The 16026-nt window shown below is 44.0% G+C and overlaps 1 protein-coding gene across 3 annotated transcripts in view; it reads right to left on the bottom strand.

The window, feature by feature from the left end:
- Positions 1-902: 902 nt before the first annotated feature.
- LOC110506377 (zinc finger protein 536) overlaps positions 903-16026 on the bottom strand; it is a 203120-nt gene continuing 187996 nt past the window's right edge. For all 3 annotated transcript variants that reach the window (XM_090222128.1, XM_090222126.1, XM_090222127.1), the window contains exon 7: positions 903-1478. In XM_090222128.1, the coding sequence (XP_090078254.1) occupies positions 1204-1478 (275 nt within the window). In that variant the 3' untranslated portion in view covers positions 903-1203. The remainder of the gene's footprint in view (positions 1479-16026) is intronic.

Raw genomic sequence — 16026 nt, 5'->3', positions numbered from 1 at the left:
TGATTACCTTTATGTATTGTTGTTCGTTCTGAAGCTTCTTTAGAGGAGCTTATTGGAAGATAGTCCTGCATCGTGTCTGAGGAAACAAGTCCTGTGTTGTGCCTTCATTAGATTTCAGAGTCACAGTCTTCATATAAACGAAACACTCAACCTCTGACTAAAGTTACAGTACATCAAGTTGTAGAGGTTCCAATTCCAATATGTGCATCTTCACTATCTACACTTTCAATTTCAAAGAACAACCACCCAACTCCTTAGAAATAGACTTCACCATTATCTAACATGAAAGTTCAATGAAATAAAACACATTCTATTAACTCCACCTCTCAGTGTCTGGTAAGGTGATATCCAAATAAATGACATTATTGCACAGAACACATCTCTGTGCCTCTAATGGCTCCTTTAAATACATCATTGATTTTTTTTTTACTTCCAGAGGCCATGTTGGATTTGAGTCGTTTTAAAGAGAGAGAAAGTGGGGGAGGAGGAGGAGGAGGGTGGCTCTGGCCAGCTGATGGAACTGAGTTTGACCCCCTCACATGTCGACCAGGGTTAGGTTACTCCTGTAGTGCAGTAGGGGCAGAGGGTGGAGGGGGCTGGACTGATGGGTCGAGAAAGATGAAAAAATGAGAGGGGGGGGGGTGAATTGATTTCCTCTGGGATGACAGCTCCAGTCAGGCTGGCACCAAGGCCCCCCCACCACTGCCGCTGCCTGCCCAGCCTCCACTGGCTGCTCATCATTCGCCCTCTGCAAATGGCAGCAGCCGGTGTCATGTTCTGAGAGGGGTGTTTAACAGGCCTCTTCCATCTTCCCCAACTGTCGCTAAATCGTTTACGGGATCATTTTTCTGATAAAAGCAGGATTCTTTTTTTGACGAAAGTCACTTTAAGGATGTTATCTATTTTCTTTTTTTTCTTTTTAATATAGTCGTCTCCACTATTTGTCACATAACTACATTTAACATATCTGCGTTTTATATTAATGAATATGTATGTGTAGTTTATATGCATGTTATGTTATTGTTATTAATACACACTGAGGATGTCCTGCGAGCTCTGGGTAAAACAGTACAGTCACTGATGCTCCCCTTTGTCTGGCTGTGCTTTGGGAGTAAGGAAAGTGACTAGTCCCTGTTATGTGGCTCTAGAGAGTACAGTAGGTGTAGAGTGGAAGGCTGGCACCTCCATGCCAGGTGACATCAGTCATGGATGCAGGGGGTCTCCAGCAAGAGGGGGTTCGGCCATGCCCCCCTGGGTTCCCGAGGGGTAGCTGGTGGTCCCATCCTCAGAGTTCCCTGAGGCGTCCGAGTCGACGTGGGAGCGTTTGAAACGGCGGTCAGGGTACTGGCTGTTGTCAAAGGGCATGCGGTGGACACACAGGACATGGGTCTTCAGGTTTCCCTTCTGAGAGGCACCGTAGGAGCAGTACCTGCACTGGAACGGCTTCCGACCCCCCTGACCTCCGTGACCTCCGAGACCTGTACGAGGACAACGAGAGAGAGAGACAACAGTCAGTCACCTCATCATTACTCAAGATTACTTTATCAGAATGCAAAATGAGCCCGGTCACCGAGGCACTGAACGCAACAGTACAGTCTGCCTACGACACGGTGCTTTAGCTCGAGCACTCTCCTGAGACTTTAAAACTCTTTCAGTGCTCTCTCCTTTTGACGTGCATCTTCTCAGAGGAGCAGCAGTGGTTCCCTTTGAACGCTGCAGTGTTTTAGTGGTGTGCCGCACAGGCTGTATCCTTCACCGCTCCCGACAGTTGCACGCGCTGCACTCTCTAGACAGGATCTGATCACCACTGCAGCAAACACAATGGCCCCTCACTTGCCCACGCTGTTTGCTTGAGCGATGTAGAGTACGTGCCCATCATAACCGACTTGACTTACCTCCCTCGTCCACCCGAGAGGACACCCAGACGCGATCCATTGCACACTACTTTAGGTTGTTAATAAAGGTACATTTTCTCGCTTTTCATTTTTTTTAAATACATTTTTTAAACTCAATTTGAGATGCGGTACGCTTATAGACGCTGTGTAGGTGCAGGGAATGTAAAGACATGAAGAGAAGGATAGGAATTAACGGTTACACAAAACGAAGACACACACACGCTGATACAGTGTGGTGCTGCGAAGAGGCAGGATTTAGAGGCACTTTGTGTTTGTCGTTCTAACTCTGGCTTTGGAGTCTCAGCGGCTTTCGAATATCACAATGTTTGCTCAGGACCTTACACAAAGGGGATTGGTACAAGTTTTTGGAGCTTTCGATGTTCCAGTTGTCTGAATGTTTCGATAACCGAGCCGGCGACACACGACGACTGCCCCCTTTTTATTCCTGTGCAGTTTAATTTCACACTCTCTTACATTACGTTAAGTCCGAGAGGCAGAATATCTCATCCCATTTTACACTTAGGGGGGGCCGAGTGTTGCCCCAAACAAGTCAACTCTATTCTTCTTCCCTTTTCTATCGCTCTTTTTGTCCTGCACTTTTAAAATAAACACAGATCAGTTCTAATGTCGCAGCGAGGTCCATCCAAGGTAAAAAGTGCAATCTACAATTTTAAAACACATAATGACATTGACTGTCCTACATGAAGATGAAGGCACGCTGATTTTGAGATGACCAGGGTGACTTACTCACGCATAACACTGTAGGAATGTGGCGCTCATCCTAGGTTGAATTGTAAACAAAATAGTTTCTTCCTTTCAAAAGAAGAATACACATGTGTCTCCCCCTTCCCTGCAGCATCTCTGCATAGCGTTGTTGAAATGAAGTGCATCAGTCTGGCCTGTGTGTTCTGGGTTTTATAGGGTGTGTGGTGTTGGACTGAGGAATGACAGATGCCTGGACCAAGCTGCATGGAGACAGCCATGCTTCTTAAGTTTCCATCTAATCCACCTACTCCGGCACACACTGCGATAACCCAAACAAATGGCCAGCACATAAAGACACACCAGCACCGCCCGCATGGATTATTCCCAAGATGTTGCCCCCCGATTCACCCACCACCTCCCTCAGATACCAACACTTCTTCTGATTCTCTAAAGGGCTAACCCACACCTACTTACATTACCCACTTTAATCCCGCTACAGATCACACATCTGCACACAAACATGTTGGGATCTGCAATCTGCAAAGAATTGAGCTGTGTGTGTGTGTGTGTGTGTGTGTGTGTGTGTGTGTGTGTGTGTGTGTGTGTGTGTGTGTGTGTGTGTGTGTGTGTGTGTGTGTAGTCGCCCACTCAATGGGTCAGCAGGTAGAACAGTGCTGACTGTACAGGAGAGATTTTCCTTTTCCCCTTCATGACACACTCCGCTGGGCCATTGTGTGTGGAGGTGCCGAGTGACAAGAAACAGGAAAAATAGTTTAACCTCAGAAACCTCTCCCCCTCATTCCTTCTCTTGCTTTCTCTCTCCTTTTCTTTCTCGTATTTCACTCCCTCTGTCTTTCTCTCTCTCTCTCTCTCTCTCTCTCTCTCTCTCTCTCTCTCTCTCTCTCTCTCTCTCTCTCTTTCTTTCTCTTTCTCTCTTCTTCCCTTTCTATCCCTATCTGTCTTATGTCCAGAGACAGTTCAAAACCCAACCCAAAGCTTTATCTGAAAAGAAAGAGAAACCACTGGTCTTGTTTTCATTAGTGTGGCATTATCTAGGTCTCCTAATTAACACCCAAAGGCCTTGAGCGTAGAGATCAGAGGGAACAAAGGGGAGGAGGGAGGGCTGGGGTACTACCACATGACTTCCTCAAACAACCCACTGTATCTACTCATTCTGCCCGCTCCCCCTACTTATCCCTCAGCCCTCCCTCCTCCATGCCTCGGAGAAGAGAAAGGCAGGAGGAGACCGCCCTCATTCCCCTCCACTCTCACATCCTCCTCCTCCATTTCTTCCACCTCCTCACCCCTCCCTTGCCAGCCGCTCTACTGCTGGGTGGCTGCAGATGGGTACTGTAGCTCGCTCCTTTTGCCCGCTCCCTAGCTAACAGAGATGTGTTGGATGTTGTCTGTGGTGAAGCTCTCGGATCATGTTTCCAAGCAGAGAGAGAAGTAAGAGAGATCCATGAGGTGCTGCTATGATCCTATCTCTCTCCTCTATTGCCATAGCCACGATTTCCCCCTCTCCACTCAAGCATCTCTCTCTCTCTCTCCTAGTGAACGTCGCAGTGTAACAGCCCCATGACTGCTTCCCTCTGGTGGCTCCTTCTACGATCCACACACAAACAATGCTTACACAAACCTGTACACACACACACACATTTACAAACGCACACTTATGCACATATGTTCAAACACACAAATCTGTTCACAAACATACACATGAACGTACACTAAATGTTCAAATGTACTCGAAGCCAACACACAGACACACACTCTCCCACGACAGTGCCTTGGCATGTAATCAAAACCACTCTTATATAAACTCCATCTGATGCCAGTGTTACCATCTGTGAGAGAGCCCTCCTCACTTACGTCTGCAGGCAAGAAGTCCCTCTCCCCGAAGCCTGACGAACAGAGCAAGTGTGTGTGTACGTGTGTGTGTGTGTGTGTGTGTGTGAGTGTGTGTGAGGGAGGGAAGAGAGAGGGGGAAATGATTAATTTGCAGACTGCTTGTGATTTGCTCATATATTATTATAGCGACTCATCAGCACATGACCAATCCCCAGGCCCTGCACAGCAGAAAGAAGCTGCTGGGCTTCAGTACTTTCAGTGTGTATCTCTGTGTATGTGTGTCTGTGAGGGTGTGTGTGTGCAAGAGGTAAAGTGTGTGCCGGTGATAGGTTTTGTGTTTGAGTGTGTGTGAAACATTCCTGTGTGTGTGTTTACGTGTGTGTGTGTGTGTGTGTGTGTGTGTGTATGTGTGTGTGTGTGTGTGTGTGTGTGCGTGTGTGTTGGCACTTGACAGACTGCAGAGCCTCTAATGACTTTCAGATGCTCAAAAACAGTCATTCTACCCTGAGAATGAAGGGAGAAGGCTGTGTGTGTGTGTGTGTGTGTGTGTGTGTGTGGGGGGGAGGGGGGGGGGGGAGGGGGGCTAGTCTGTCTCATTTCCTCCCTGTGTGTTATTAAGGGTTTAGAAGCATGACACACATTACAAAGACTCTAACATGCACTCTCTTATAGACTGTACTACACACTGATTGACCAGTGGCAATGGCTAGAGCTTCATGCTAAAATCAGTTGTCTCATTGGCGTGATATGGGAGAGTGGGGCATATCCATATTGTACACTCAACATCACGACGTCAAGGGAAATATAGTCTTCGTTCTAACAAAGATATCTACATATATTTTAGGATGCTGTGTTTCAGTCCTAACATAACATAAAAGTGTTCTCTTACCCTGGGTATGGAGGAAATTGAACATAGGGAAGGGGTAAGCCTTGGAGTAAGATGTATTCGAGGCTACTAAGCTGATAAAACTGGTCCGCGAGATTTTTGATATATTTAGAATCCATGTTATTGGACAAGACATTGGTGCCTCTGCTTCTCTATTGGGGCGGCAGGGTAGCCTAGTGGTTAGAGCGTTGGACTAGTAACCGGAAGGTTGCAAGTTCAAACCCCCGAGCTGACAAGGCACAAATCTGTCGTTCTGCCCCTGAACAGGCAGTTAACCCACTGTTCCTAGGCCGTCATTGAAAATAAGAATTTGTTCTTAACTGACTTGCCTAGTTAAATAAAGATAAATAAAAATATCATAGACTCTCTTTCACACAGGTACATGTTTGGTTTCTCTTTTTTCAATATACCTGAGACTCGAATGGACCGGCCCTTCTCTCACTTCCTCGTCTGGTCTCTCAATAACCTTAAGGGGAGTTAGAACCCTGCTTGTTTTACATTTGTGTACACGGGGCATGAAGATGTCTGCTCTATAACAATACAAATGCACTATCGTGAGTTCATATGCATAACACATGGCAAATATACTATGCATATTATGCATAAAACTGACCAAATATAATCATCCCTTGGCTCAACTAGCCCCTTGCCAAATGACACAATTTACCCCAAAGCAACCATTTGACTATATTAACCCTCACAGCTACAATCATACACTTTCATGACAGGTTTAGGACCTCATATTGTAGCTTATAGAAGTGATGAATATCGAACTGATGTATAAAACATTTGAAAACATTTGAAACTATCTAATTTGGTTTATATACAATCATCATGAAACCTATAACACAATACATTCATTTGACTTTGTGAAAATACGTTTTTTGGACCTATCCTGCGTATACATTTGTCCATGTGTTTTCTTCCTTCACAGACTCCGTGACAGGATGACCTCTTCCTAATTATTTGGTCACATGATTCATTTTGTGTATGGTTTACTAGAAAAGATGGGCATCTCAACGAACCCTATGGTACAGCTTACCCCACTCTAGCCTAAGGTTCATTCCAAATAACCTCCCCTTAGCCCCTCCCCTTAGCCCTCCCACTTCATTTTGCGCAATCCTGCGAGCCCCATCGAGTCATAGTGGTCCCCCAAATCAACTTTGAGCGTAGCTCCTTTTCAGCCCTCCAGTTGGCTCTCCAAAGAAAGCGAATCGAGCTACCAGACTTTCTATCAAGTGTTTCCCAAAACTCCCATGAAGCTCTGTTACCTAACCCTGGAAGGTTGCTTCAAGAATAATGTCTGACAACAATATTAGAATTGAAGTTCAAATAAAAAATATACAGTTAAGAGGAATACATTAGTTCATGTAGAGACAAACAATGGTGCATATTGGTTTGCCATGATGTCCACTTACGAACATTGCTATTTAACAAGCTATCTGACTAGCTAACATTAGCCAGCTAGCTATACATTTAGATTGCTATATGAGCATTTGGCATTTGTATGATTTGTCATTTGTGTTGTTTAAAGGGATAGTTCACCAAAATTGCATATTAGTTTCCTTACCCTCTAAGCACCATGGACAAAGCATGACAGCAATCCATGCTTTGGTTTAGGGTCCCCTGGCACTGTTTCCACACGATAACGTTTAGCATTCGTGGCACAAATCCCATCCAATTCCTGTTACTGATATTAGCATTTTCCTCACATCATCCTCCAAAAGTATCTACAACTGATTGTGAAGCTCAACAAAGTCACTTGTAGATGACTTGAACATGATATGGGAAAAATGCTAATATCAGTACCATGACTTGAATGGGATTTGTCCCACAAATGCTCAAATGTAAGCATTTTGAAAATTGGGCAGGGAAACAAAATCAAAGCATGGATTGCTGTCATATCTTGTCCATAGACTGCTTGCAGGGTAAGGAAACCAATGTGTCATTTTGTAAATGGGTGAACTATGCTTTTAATGTTTTAGGGACTCCTGAGCAAACCAGCAAACCAGGCTGTCATCTTGTGAAACCCAGTGGTTGTAAGTGGATGCATTTACTGCAAATTGAATGAGCAATTTTGTATGCTTGCCTTGCTTTTCATATATATATTTTTTAAAGTCCATCATTTGTCAATGTTCTTTATTGTAGCTAGTAACGTTGACATTAGAGATTGAAGATACTTGTGATGTAATGCAGCCAAAGCAATGTACTGTAGCTAACTCTTTTCTTGCCTGTATGCAATACCTGTATGCCTATGTAGCTATGTAGCTGATCTGTGTTTGGACCCTTACATCTTTGGTATAAATATTAGTGCAGAACAGTGGTTTTAATTGCTTCCACTGGTTAATCACGACTGAGTGAAGGAAATGTGAAAGTGTAGAATGGCACCGGAGAGGATGGATGACGTTTTAAATCCCCATCATTTGTGTGAAGAACAGACAGAGAAAAAGGGGGCGGAGGTCGGCCATCTGAGAATTCGACGGCGAGCGAGTAAACCCCTACAGCCATCCGTTCTATTGGCCAACGTGCAATCATTGAAAAATAAAATAGTTGACTTACGATCAAGATTGTCCTACCAACGGGACATTAAAAAGGGTAATATCTTATGTTTCATCGAGTCATAGCCAAACGCCGACACGGATAATATAGAGTTTGGCGGGAGTTTCCATGCACCGGCAAAACAGAGAAGCTACGTCTGGTAAGACGAGGGGTGGGAGTGTGTGTCTATTTGTCAATATCAGCTGGTGCGCGATGTCTAATATTAAAACTTCTTAGGCCTGAAATCCCGTTAACGGGATCGATATGACAACAGCAAGTGAAAGTGCAGAGCGCCAAATTCAAAACAACAGAAATCTCATAATTTATATTCCTCAAACATACCATTTTAAAGGTAATTTTGTTGTTAATCCCACCACACTGTCCGATTTCAAATAGGCTTTACAGCGAAAGCACCACAAACAATTATGTTAGGTCAGAGCCAAATCACAAAAACACACACAGCCATTTTTCCAGCCAAAGAGTGGAGTCACAAAAATCATAAATAGAGATAGAATTAATCACTAACCTTTGATGATCTTCATCAGATGACACTCATAGGACTTCATGTTACACAATACATGTATGTTTTGTTCGATAAAGTTCATATTTATATAAAAAAGTCTCAGTATACATTGGGCGCGTTATGTTCAGTAGTTCCAAAAACATCCGGTGATGTTGCAGAGAGCCACATCAATTTTACAGAAATACTCATTATAAATGCTGATGAAAATACAAGTGTTATGCATGGAATTAAAGATATCCTTCTCCTTAATGCAACCACTGTGTCAGATTTCAGAAAAGCTTTACGGAAAAAGCAAACCATGCTATAATCTGAGAACGGCGCTCAGAGAACAAATACATATATCCGCCATGTTGGAGTCAACAGAAGTCAGAAATAACATTATAAATATTAACTTACCTTTGATGATCTTCATCAGAATGCACTCCCAGGAATACCACTTCCACAATAAATGTTTGATTTGTTTGTTCGATAATGTCGATCATTTATGTCCAAATAGCTACTTTTGTTAGCGCATTTGGTAAACTAATCAAAACTCATGAAGCGCGTTCACTAGTTGCAGACAAAATGTCAAAAAGTTCCATTACAGACCGTAGAAACTTGTCAAACGATGTATGGAATCAATCTTTAGGATGTTTTTAACATAAATCTTCAATAATATTTCAACCGGAGAACTCCTTTGTCTTCAGAGAAGCAAAGGAACGGGAGATACCTCTCATGTGAAATGCGCTGGACCGGTGCGTGACTGCTGGCAGACCTCTGACTCATTCCCCTCTCATTCGGCCCCACTACACAGTAGAAGCATCAAACAAGTTTCTAAAGATGGTTGACATCTAGTGGAAGCCTTAGGAAGTGCAAGATGACCAATATCCCACTGTAACTTCAATAGGGGCTGAATTGGAAATTGACCAAACTCAGATTTCCCACTTCCTGGTTGGAATTTTTCTCAGGTTTTTGCCTGCCATAGGAGTTCTGTTATACTCACAGACATCACCCAAACAGTTTTAGAAACGTTAGATGGTTTTCTATCCAAATATACTAATAATATGCATATATTAGCAACTGAGGAGCAGGCAGTTTACTCTGGGCACCTCTGGAGACCTTATCCATCCAAGCTACTCAATACTGCCCCAGCCATAAGAAGTTAAAGAAGTCTCGGGGTATTGCTCGCCTGAGGTAGAGTGCCTTATGATAAGCTGTAGACCACACTATCTACCAAGAGAGTTCTCATCTATATTATTCGTAGCCATCTATTTACCATCACAAACCGATGCTGGCACTCATTGGACTAGTAACCGATAGGTTGATAGATCGAATCCCCGAGCTGACAAGGTAAAAATCTGTCGTTCTGCCCCTGAACAAGGCAGTTAACCCACTGTTCCTAGGCCGTCATTGAAAATAAGAATTTGTTCTTAACTGACTTGCCTAGTTAAATAATAAATAACTCCACATGCATACAAAGCACCCCCCCCCCCCCCCCCTCCATTTGGCAAATCTGACCATGATTATATCCCACTGATTCCTGCTTACAAGCAAAAGCTAAAGCAGGAAGTACCAGTGACTCGCTCAATATGGAAGTGGTCAGATGATGCGGATGCTACGCTACAGGACTGTTTTGCTAGCACAGACTGGAATATGTTTCGCGATTCATCCAATGGCATTGGATGAGGTGGTATACCACCTCAGTCATCGGCTTCATCAATAAGTGCATCGACAACATCATCCCCACAGTGACATTACACACATATCCCAACCAGAAGCCATGGATTACAGGCAACATCAGTATCGAGCTAAAGGCTAGAGCTGCCACTTTCAAGAAGCTGGACACTAATCCGGACGCTTATAACAAATACCGCTATGCCCTCAGATGGACCATCAAACAAGCAAGGCGTCAATACACGATTTAAATCCCACTACACCGGCTCTGACGCTCATCGGATGTGGCAGGGCTTAAAAACTATTACGGACTACAAAGGGAAAACCAGACGCGAGCTGTCCAGTGACACGAGCTTCAAGGCAAGCAACACTGAAGAATGTACGAGAGCACCAGCTGTTCTGGATGATTTTATGATACCACTCTCTGTAGCCGATGTGAGCAAGACCCGTAAACAGGTAAATATTCAAAAAGCCGCGGGGCCAGATGGATTACCATGATGAGTACACAAAGCATGCGCGGAGCAACTGGCAAGTGTCGTAATACATGAGTCTGTAATACCTACATGATTCACGCAGACCACCATAATCCCTGTGCTGAAGGAAGCAAAGGTAACCTGCATATATGATTACCGCCCCATAGCACACACTTCGGTAGCCATGAAGTGCTTTGAAATGCTGGTCATGGCTCACATCAACAGCGTTCTCCCTAATACCCTAGACCCACTACAATTCGCATATCACCCAAACAGATCCACGATGACACAACCTCTATCGCATTCCACACTGCCCTTTCCCACCTGGACAAAAGGAACACCTATGTGAGAATGCTGTTCATTGACTACAGCTCAGTGTTCAACACCATAGTGCCTAAAGCTCATCACTAAGGTAAGGACCTTGGGACTAAACACCTCCCTCTCCAACTGGATCCTGGACTTCCTGACAGGCCGCCCCCAGGTGGTGAGGGTAGGCAACAACATGTCTGCCACGCTGCTCCTCAACACTGGGGCCCCTCAGGGGTGTGTACTTAGTCTCCTCCTGTACTCCCTGTTCACCCATGACTGCGTGGCCAAACACTCCAACACTATCATTAGGTTTGCTGACGACACAACAGTGGTAGGCCTGATCACCGACAACAATGAGACCGCTTATAGGGAGGAGGTCAGAGACCTGTCATTGTGGTGCCAGGACAACAACCTCTCCCTCAATGTGAGCAAGACAAAGGAGCTGTTCGTGGACTACCGGGGATGGACAAAAGTTGTTATAACTGTTATACTAATGTCGGGGCAAATGGACTGACGAAATGTAATGTAACAGTATAACTTCGTCCCCTCGCCCCGGGCTCGAACCAGGGATCCTCTGCACACGTCACCAACTGACAGAGCAAGGGGAACAACTACTTCAGGTCTCAGAGCGAGTGACGTCACCCGGTTGAAACGCTATTAGCGTGAGACTGCTAAACAATTAATCAAATGGCCACCGGACTATTTACATTGACCCCCCCCCCCCCCATTTGTTTTGTATTCTGCTGCTACTCGCTGTAAATTATCTATGCATTCACCCCTACCTCCTTGTACAATTGACCTCGACTACTGTACCCCTGCACATTGACTCGGTACCGGTACCCCCTGTATATAGCCTCGTTATTGCTATTTTCTTCTGTTACTTTTTATTATTTTTTACTTTATTTTATTTGGTCAACATTTTCTGAACTCTTTCTTGATCTGCACTGTTGGTTAAGGGCTTGTAAGTAAGCATTTCACTGTAAGGTCTACACTGTGTGACAAATACAGTTTGATTTGATTTGTGACATGTCAAGCTGCTATTATGTAAATGAATGTTCCTGCTTCGATACTACCCTACGTTGAATCACAGCCACGGCAGCCAGAGGATGGCTACATTGTGAAAAACACAAGGCTCGTAGTCAATGAATTGCGTGGTAGGCTATCCTTTGGCGGCTTTTGCTGTGTGCGAGTGATGTCCCATTCCTTAGGATTATTCACCTCTCCCTACCACTAGTTGCTTTGTTTTTGAGAGACACTCCATCACAGAGGGACACCTGAAAACAAGGGGGAGGGCTAAGGGGGGGGGGCTACGGGGGGGGTATTGGGATTGAGCCTAAATTTAGAATAAAAAATGGCACAAGTAAAGTTAACCAAGCCAAACCCTTTTCACTTGTATTAGAGAAATGTTGTCGCCAACTTTAAAATAGCCTTTTATAAAAGGCCACATGGGTTCTTCCGTCACAAACTCCATGAAATGATGAACTCTTCCTAAATGTTTGGTCACATGATTAAATGGTTTCCTAGAAACAAGCCATGGCTCAACTAACCATTTTGGCATGACATATGCCACTCTAAGTGTAGAAATAAAGAATTGCACATGTAAAGTTAGCCAAACTATTTGTACTTTTATTAGGGAAACCTTGTTGCCATCTTTAAAATAGCCTTTTATATTGCTGTGTTTGAATTTCTATGTATAAAGATGACCACAATATGTTCTGAATAAATTACATCATTATTAAAGGGATACTTCGGGATTTTGGCAATGAGGCCCTTTATCTACTTCCCCAGAGTCAGACAAACTTGTGCATATTTTTACGTCTATAATGTGTCTAGTATAAAGGAATTTAGAGCTAGTTTCGTGAGCCAGATACCCATACACTTCCAGTCATTGAGCTAACTCCAGTTAGAAATTGCGCTAACGCTAGTTAGCAACTTTCCTCAAACCGCACGCAGAGACAAACATATTCAGTTCATCTGACTCTGGGGAAGTAGATAAAGGGCCTCATTGCCAAAACCTTGAAATATCACTTTGAGGAGGAAAGCAATACATTTCTTTGGGAGGTGAAGAAAACAACTGTACAGGGAAGTCCTTTAATATCACAAAGCAGTCTCTAATTAACATGTACAGTTTAAGGAAACATCCGGTATCTCTACATGCAAACATATATGACAGAATGATCTGCACGTTTGTGTGCTGCTGTGGATATGTACAGAATGTGCATGACAAACAGAGAAAGAAAGTAAGGTGTTCAAGTCTCCATAAGAGACAAACACCGACAGAGAGGTGAGCATGTGTGTTTGTGTTTGTGTATGGGTTTGAGAGAGAGTGTTGTGTATTAAAAAGAAGCGTTATGCTCCATTCCTCTGAAGGGGGGGGGGGGGTTGTGTCTGGGGAGGGAGAGAGAGCCACAGAAGGTGTGAGCATTAAAATGTGATGCACCATCTGTCGGCCAATAATAGCTTGCGTGTTGTAAAGGCTCAGAGTTTAGTCAGCAAACAGCACTCCCAATCACCTAAGTACCACCTCACCCTCCATGTCCAACCTATACATGTACACCCCCTTATTCTGACCTATAACCCTTTCTGGGGCATCCTAGTCATTATTTCTAAGTGCTACAGTACACTTACAAAAAAGGGTTACAAAAGGGTTCTGAGACTCACCATAGGGGAACCGTTTTTGGTCCCAGGTAGGACCCTTTTTGGTTCCAAGTAGAAGTGGGCGATACGGACAAAAATCCATATTGCGATAAAATGCTTGAATTGATGCGACAACAATAAATAGAAGGATACGTTTATAACATTGATGTTCCAGAAAGAAGACGAGCAGGCGGCCAGTGAAGGCTTATCGCAACGATTACCTGCCATCTAGGAGCCTACCTTTCCACTGCCCCCATCTAATATTTATGTTCACCACACTTTTTTTTTTAAAATTCTCCTTTAAACTACTACGACTACTAGTTTGATGGTTGTAGCCATCAATTGTCCCATTAACATCACCCATATTAGCAAACGTATTTCATTTCTATGCTATAGGCTTAAATGTCCCAGCTCTACGTTACAGTAGCATCCATTCGTCCATTAGCATGGATCTGTAAACATCCGACAGGGAAATGTAATGGCTGGGAAAAAGCATTAGAATGTATACCCTAGGAGTTATCAACTCGATTCTGTCGTTGGCCTTGGTGGTCATGGGGCCGAGACATATTACAAATAATTTGTAGACTGCAAATTGACCGCACAAAGCCCAAACAGATATTTGACTAAAACATATAATCATTTCAAACCTCGCTGACATCTGTATACGATCACGTGTCTCTCTATTATGCGTGGGGATACTTGGGAACAGATTTACAAAATTAAAATCACTTGGAGTTGATTTTCTGGTGTTTTTACAGTCTTTTATGTCCAACAATGAAAATTCCCCAAAATGAATAATATGATTTTATCTTATTTTTGCTCAGAATATATTGGGGGCCAAATAAAACCACACGCGTGCCAAATTCGGTGGTCGGGCCATCAGTTGGGGAAACCTGGTCCACCTTATTCATTTTTACTCTGATTCAAGGTACATGTCTATAGATTTACCAAAAATATTTGTATTTATATCCAAAGGCCTTGAGGGATTGACTTCATTTAAAAAAATAAAAATGTCCCTGTATTAAGAGCTTTCAGAAGTCTCTGTGTGTTGATGTAAATTTAGGCTGAAGTTCAGGGAATAGCGATCTGGTCTATTTCTCTGGTTATTAACTAGAAAAACCAACACACATAACACTAAGAAATACACTTATGGAGAGGCAGAGGGGAGGGGGTGTTGATGCATCAAAGAAAGTTAAAAGTCCTCACTAGGGATTCAGTCCCATGTTAAATACTGAACTAGGTTATTCATTGTTGTACCAGAAGGAGCTGTTAATAAGTTCCTCAAAATAGTGTGCCTTTATATCTCTCTCTCACACCCTCTCTGCTCCTTTGTCTCTATTCCACTAAAACAGCTGATTTCTTCGTGTTTGTAGATGCCATTCAACTAGGACTACAAACCACACACTGTAAGGTCAAGCTTCTCCAGTGGTCAGAGCCTCTGTACCTGCAGTGGCAGAGTGTCGTCTCCGTTGAGCAGACACAAACTGCAGCCTCTCCCACTGTGTTGGCTGAGGACTGTTAGGGCTCAAGGGTATGGAGTAGTAAATTCATCATGTGATGAGGCCTGTATGTCAGCTTGTCTCAGCAGGACCAGGTCAGTGTGTGTGTGTGCATGCACGTGTGTGTATGTGTGTGTGTGTGCGTGTGTGCGTGTGTGTGTGTGTGTGTGTGTGTGTGTGCGTGCGTGCGTGCGTGCGTGTGTGTGTGTGTGCACATGTGTCCGGGAGCAGAGGAGCCGGCCTGGGGGATGGCCAGTTCATAAGCGTTTGTCTCTACTCCAGCTTTATTCTCCCACTGTCCGTCAAGAGCTAAAGACTGTGGGAGAATAAAGACTGCACAGTCTATGGCTGACCTGTCACTGCAGGCAGATCATGGATGCCCAAGTCTGTAAGAGTGTCGGCTACAGTCTCTGTGTGCTTGTGCAAGGGAAAGGGAGGGATAAAAACAATAAGAAATAGTTCATTTGGACTGAAAGGTAATAAACCACTCATACTGTAGATACGCCTGGTGGAAACATCCGTTTGACCTTCTTAGAAAGGATAACGATAAAAACGAGCCCGTGTCAAAAAGGAGCGTTATGACTGAGGCAGTGGCTAACAGAGAACAGAGAGTGATGTGTGTGTCAGGCTAACCGTGGGAGCTGAACAGCCAGAGGAGACGGTGTCCTAAACAGAGCAGATCATGTCGGCTCGCCCCGATATATGCCAGGTGCTGCTCAAGGCCTCTGAGCCAATTAAGAAAAAAAGAAAAAAATAACAAAAGAGAGGACGAATGAAAACATCACACTTCCCATGGGCTCAGGAACAGAGGAGGGCCGGGATGGAGAAGTTTCTGTATTGAGTAAGTCCCCTACAAACTGCTCATATTGCCATAACATGATCTATCTCTCTCCTATGGCAGACATTACAAGGGCAACCCGGTCTCTGGCCGTCACAAACATGTTTCCAGCACGGCTAAGTGGTCTGCGGGTATCAGTAACAGTCACTGTGTTTCCAGGCAAAAGGACTGAGCTGAGGGTTATTGGAAAGCACTATTCTTAATACAGTCCGTTCTGAT

This window comes from Oncorhynchus mykiss, chromosome 26 (genome assembly GCF_057628025.1).
Source record: "Oncorhynchus mykiss isolate SJ-2025 chromosome 26, ASM5762802v1, whole genome shotgun sequence".
Classification (NCBI taxonomy): domain Eukaryota; kingdom Metazoa; phylum Chordata; class Actinopteri; order Salmoniformes; family Salmonidae; genus Oncorhynchus; species Oncorhynchus mykiss.
This window is presented reverse-complemented; position numbering and strand designations above follow the sequence as displayed.